The 5,915-nt window shown below is 37.4% G+C and overlaps 1 protein-coding gene across 1 annotated transcript; it reads left to right on the forward strand.

Moving 5' to 3' along the window:
• Positions 1-1,845: 1,845 nt before the first annotated feature.
• On the forward strand, positions 1,846-2,049 carry LOC103691627 (small proline-rich protein 2E-like). Its single transcript, XM_008761257.2, has one exon. It carries the CDS (start codon positions 1,846-1,848, stop codon positions 2,047-2,049), a length of 204 nt encoding a protein of 67 aa, XP_008759479.1.
• The last annotated feature ends 3,866 nt before the right edge of the window (positions 2,050-5,915 follow it).

Genomic DNA, 5,915 nt, shown 5'->3' on the forward strand with positions numbered 1-5,915 from the left:
CTTTCTGTGATCCTTTTTGTTTCTACTTGGTTGATTTCAGCTCTGAGTTTGATTATTTCCTGCCTTCTACTCCTCCTGGGTGTATTTGCTTCTTTTTGTTCTAGAGCTTTTAGGTGTGCTGTCAAGCTGCTGACATATGCTCTTTCCTGTTTCTTTCTGCAGGCACTCAGCGCTATGAGTTTTCCTCTTAGCACAGCTTTCATTGTGTCCCACACGTTTGGGTATGTTGTACCTTCATTTTCATTAAATTCTAAAAAGTTTTTAATTTCTTTCTTTATTTCTTCCTTGACCAGTTTATCATTGAGTAGAGCATTGTTCAATTTCCAGTGTATGTGGGCATTCTTCCCTTATTGTTATTGAAGACCAGTTTTAGGCCGTGGTGGTCTGATAGCACGCATGGGATTATTTCTATCTTTCTGTACCTGTTGAGGCCTGTTTTTTGACTAATTATATGGTCAATTTTGTAGAAAGTACCATGAGGAGCTGAGAAGAAGGTATATCCTTTTGAGGTAGTCTTTAAAATTGTATTCAAAGTTATTTTCAAAGGTACATTCAATGGTCTAAATATATACTCGAAGTATGTCATTTGACATGTCGTCATTAAAAGGGTTAAGATATTTCCCATTATTCACAAAAAAGGACTATACATGGGCAGGAGACGTGATCTGACCTCCATACATGCTTGTTAAAGAAGTTAAAACCACAGCTAATATCCCTTTAATACTTTCCTTCTTTCATCCCATAGACAAATTATACCTACAAAACAGGAATATAAATGGACCAACACATCAATGGATATGACTAACCTGAAGCAGAACAAATAGCACACATAAGTTATAACAAAGAAAAGAAATATTGACTTTAATCAAGAAAAAGAACATAGGGCATCAGTGAGATCTTACTGAAACTGAAATGGGGGAACACCCACTGAATTACAGCACCAAATAGTGATGATTTCCAGGAAGAGGACATTTCACATTTGTAGGGCCCCAGTCCAGTTAGTCATACACTGATTTGCATTTTGCTAGGAAATTCTTGGACCTGCCCATTACCAGTCACTTCTTCTCCCACTGGACTGGCCTGTCAGACTTATAAAGTGATCCTTGGCGGCATGTCTGCAGACTCCTATTACTGAAGTCCTGTTCTAGTTTGGTGAACCTGGTGAGTGACATTTCTTGATTAGGTCTGTCTTTATGTTTTATTCATCTTTCTGAAATGAGTTTTTGGGAGTAAGTATCATGAACTTAGTTTTGATCTTGGGATGAAAGGTACATACCTAGTAGTAAAAAATTTAGCCATGGATGCAATAGACCACTGTGATAAGTGACCTTTCCTTTTATTTGATAGTTCGTTGAATGGAGTATATTTCTCTTTTATATGCATATTTTGATATAGATTGAAAGTCCATATACCTTGGCAGTTATTAGAGCCTGAGATTTTCCTGATCTGTCTTTTATTGTCCAACCTCAAAAAACCTGCTGGCAGATACACATAATGAGGGGGACAGAAACTGGTTTTGTGATTTCTCAGGGTATCAACACTTGTGGCTGCCTGTACTGAAGCTGATTCTTTGTGAATTCACGACGTGTTTCATTGAAACAAAATAATTCTGAAAAAAAAGCATGAGACAAAGAAGGATTTACCAAGACTACTCCAGGAGATGGAAATGCCAAGGGAAAAAAAATGGAAATGGCAGGAAATCCTAAAACAAGTGTTATAGAATAATGTTCATTTCTAGAGAGGGGGAGGGGTACCTGGTATTTCAAGTTTCAATCAGTCTTCTTTGAATTGATTAGCCCCTAACACTGTCATGAAATTGTTTTTAGACTCTGAGACTCCAGCACTATGTCTTACCAACAGCAGCAGTGCAAGCAGCCTTGCCAGCCTCCTCCTGTGTGCCCACCTCGAAAGTGCCCAGAGCCCTGCCCTCCCCCAAAGTGCCCTGAACCTTGTTTTGAGCCATGCCCCCCTCCCTCATACCAGCAGAAATGCCCTCCTGTACAACCACCTCCACCATGCCAACAGAAGTGCCCACCTAAGAGTAAGTGATGGCTTCAGAAGAATTCAGGACCAAGAATAAAGAAGGAATCCATCTAAATTACTTCCAGAGCAACACCTCCATCTGTCATGCACGCAAAGCATTCTTCTCCACATTTCACCCTTCATATGCCTGTGTTGTCCCCTTTCAGGGAAGATGTTTCCCTGAAGATGTCCTGCTTTTGCTCTCAAGTGGCTGCTGAGAGTGATCTGTTCTCAGTGGTACAGTGTCCCACATCCTCAGAGGGTAGAGCAGCTGCTGTCTAGTCTGTGTACTCAGAAGATGTTTTTCAAAAGTGTCAGTCACCTTAGTAATTGTGTTGTCTCTGTGATTTCATTTCCCAAATAAAGCACAGTCTGATTAATGGTATTCATGTGTCCCTTTCTGAAACACTCTATTACCTGCCTGACATGCTTATGTTCCTTTATTTGTATTCACTGATCCCAAGGTCATTCTCCAGCAATCAAGTTTTGACTGATATTGGACCATATCAAATTTTACATAGTGTTTGTTGATTTGCTTGAGAGACACATTCTTTCATTCTGCACAACTAAATGTCTCCTTGGTCACTTGCTAACGTAGAAGAGTATCTGGTATTTCAAAATGTGTGTGCCGCTTGCACATGCTTCTACATTCTCCTAACTCCCCCATATGTTTGCTCTTCATTGACCCCTTCCTCTGACCTAATAGTTACATATTTACATCAATTATCATAGTTATGTTTTTCTACATCTCTAATTTAAACAACTATGCCAACCTTATATTTTCAAATGTTCTTATATTTCTTAACATGATAAAATGCAGTTCATTCAGCTTTCTAAAAATAGCATATCATTGTTTGTTATTACTGACTATTATTTCTCTACATATACATGCCACATTTTTTAAAACCATTCATTCATTAGTAAGCGACTAGGTTTATTATTTATCTTGAATCTAAGGAGTAGTACTAACATACAGATAGGTATGCAGACATGTCTATTTTATGCACTATTGGACTTTTTAAATATGAACGTAAGTGATGATGTTGTTCATATAATATGAATCATATGATAGTTTTGCTTTAGTGTTATTTCTTTGGAAGACTCCACACTTATATCCATATATGTTGGGTTCATCTACTTTCACAGTCTGAGAATTTGCGTCCCTTTTTGACCACTTTTCTGTCAGGTCCTGCTATTATGTTGATGGTTCTCTTCTTACACAGGTATGATGATTCTGGTATCATTTTTGTTTTTGTTTCATCACCTCTGCTACCTACCAGCTTCGTTTCACAGTCCATAAAAGCTTAAGAGTCATCTTCTCATCGTGCCTCACTGCTGCAGGTATTTTAAGAGCTCTTCTGGTTTCACAGGTAAACAAATCAGTGGTTCCCACGTTAATTTAGAATTGTCAATACTGAAGCTATTTAACGTTTATATTTATGTACTGAAATCACAGGTCAACTAAGGTCATGTCATGTGACAACTAAGTCCTTTCCTAGACTGACATGAAAATGTAAATGGAACTAAAAGCTGTTAACTTGTGGTAAATGGAGTTTAAACCACAGTTTCACTGCAACCACCATGGTTATCTGTTCAGCTACAAGAGCCTCGAGGACAAGTGTGAGTCTCCATGATTTTTAGGAGTCTTTGTTGGTTCACTCCCTCAAAGCACAGTCAGGTTCTTCAAGGTAGCTTTCCAAAAGGTAATATTGAGTGAAAGTTTTCATGGGAATGACTAAAACCATGAAGTTTTGTTTGTTTCTCCAATGATTCTTTAGTGACATTCCAGTATACTTTTTTTGAAATAGCATGTGGTGAATGCCAGGCATCTTGTCAATATAGAAAAAAATATTATAATGTCAAAGTGAGAAGAAGTCATCTACTCTCCTATGTCCCTGCTTGAGACAAACATATTTTATGGAACTAAAGAGCTGCATATCCACTTCTATCAAGGTATAGACTTACACATAGTGCAGAGAAACCTCTCTTATGGAAGCTGTTAGTGGAAGTTTTCTGTTTCCCCAAAATGGGCTGGTCAGTCACATCTTTAGGAGCAGTGCAAACTCACCTCTCGGTGTCCAGTATTGGTTTACTGTGCTTTATTATTTGATGTTTTGTTTCCACTCCACTATCACAGCATTTAGACTCATGTGGATGTTGAAGTCATTATTCTTCTAAGCACAGCAGTCCTGGTAAATATACAAACATGCAGAGACTCTGGCAGTATGAACAGGACCTGGACAGGTCTATGTCTAATGGGGTCCCAGTGTTGAGAGTGGAAATAGACACCCAGAAACTTAACCAAAAAGCTATCTCCAATTGATAACAACTTGGAAATGAACAATGCAATTTCTCTAGTACAGTCGTAATGGGTATACAAAGTATTCAAGTCCAGGACCCTTGGCCAGCTGTAGATGTCCAACACAAATAGAAGTCAAAAGAATTTGGGGATTTTTTCTTTTGTTAATCCACAGGTCCTTTGCTTATATATGTTTACAAATTTGTATTTGTTTTACATTTTTAATGACATTTCTGTATTTGTCCAATATGTGTGTTTCTATATCTCTGTGTGTTTCCTGTGGCTTTCCTTTGGGTCTTTGTTTTTCTGGTCATTTGCTTAGTGCTATTCATTTTCTTTGTTTTTAAATCTCATTTTGTTACCTTCTGTTTTACTTTGTAAATACCTGTGGTGGGAAGGTATAGAACATCTGGAATGAGTTGAGGAGTCAGAACCATAACCAGATAGTATTGCATGGAAACTGCCTATTTTCAAGAAGCTTAAAATAAAAATAAACAAACTACATCCCCCAAATCAAATAAAGTATTATTAAATGTAATAATTTACGGGTGAAGTGATTCTAGCCACAGAATCCGAGGTCTGCATAGAACCTCCTGTTTCTTGTTCTTATTTTTTGCATATGTTATTATACAATCTTGATTTTTTTCATGCAGTATTTTCTTAATGGAATAGTATATACTGCAGTAAAATATAAAGTTAAATGAAAACTCAAAAACATTTAATCTTGATGTTCAGTTCTATAATTTGATTCATAAAAAAAAAACTTAGAAAACCGGGATCTCCAGGACAAGATAGAGACCTGGTAAAAGGAAGGTGCCCAAGAATCAATAGAGGTGACCTTAGCTGTGAATCATGACATTGAGGATATGGAACCTGAAGAGACTACTTCCTGTACCCAGGCAGGAAGCCCAGTGGAGTGATAGAGACACCAATCTACCCACAAACCTTTTTATCCAAAATTTAACCTGTCTAAATAAATTGCATGCACAGGGACAGAGTAGAGACTGAGAGAGTTGCTAATAAATAAGTGGTCCACCTTGAGACCTATCTCATGAGCATGCACTAGTCTCTGACACTAGTTTATTATTGGATATTTTAAAATTTGCATTTCCTGATCAAAGAAGCTTCTCCTTGCTGTAGATTATTAACACAGAGACCATCAAATTATCATGGTACAGAGAAAAAGGGAAGAAAGGCACAGAGGGTACATAGGAGAGATGTTGGGGGATATCTCTATGGTAATACTACTGATCCAGGAACATGAGAGATCTTTCTATCTTCTGATATCTTCTTCCATTTATTTCTTCAAAGAGTTAAAATTCTTACCATAGAGGTCTTTTATTTGCTTGTATAAAATATTGTATATTATTTTGAAGGTTGTTATTGCTGATTTTCTCAAAGTAACAGCACTTGGTTTTGTTGATTCTTCATGGTTTTTGTTTGTTTGTTTGGTTGGTTGGTTGGTTGTTTCTAATTGACTAAGTTCAGCCCTGAGTCTATTTCCTGTTGTTTATTCCTCTTGTGTGTGTTTACTTCCTTTTGTTCTAGAACTTTCAGGTGTGCTGTTGCATTCCTCGTATAAATCTCTCCAGCT

This window comes from Rattus norvegicus, chromosome 2 (assembly GCF_036323735.1).
Source record: "Rattus norvegicus strain BN/NHsdMcwi chromosome 2, GRCr8, whole genome shotgun sequence".
NCBI classification, from domain to species: Eukaryota; Metazoa; Chordata; class Mammalia; order Rodentia; family Muridae; genus Rattus; species Rattus norvegicus.

Coding starts and splice junctions, on each gene's coding strand:
- LOC103691627 (XM_008761257.2), top strand. CDS start 1,846: ATGTCTTACCAACAGCAGCAGTGCAAGCAGCCTTGCCAGCCTCCTCCT.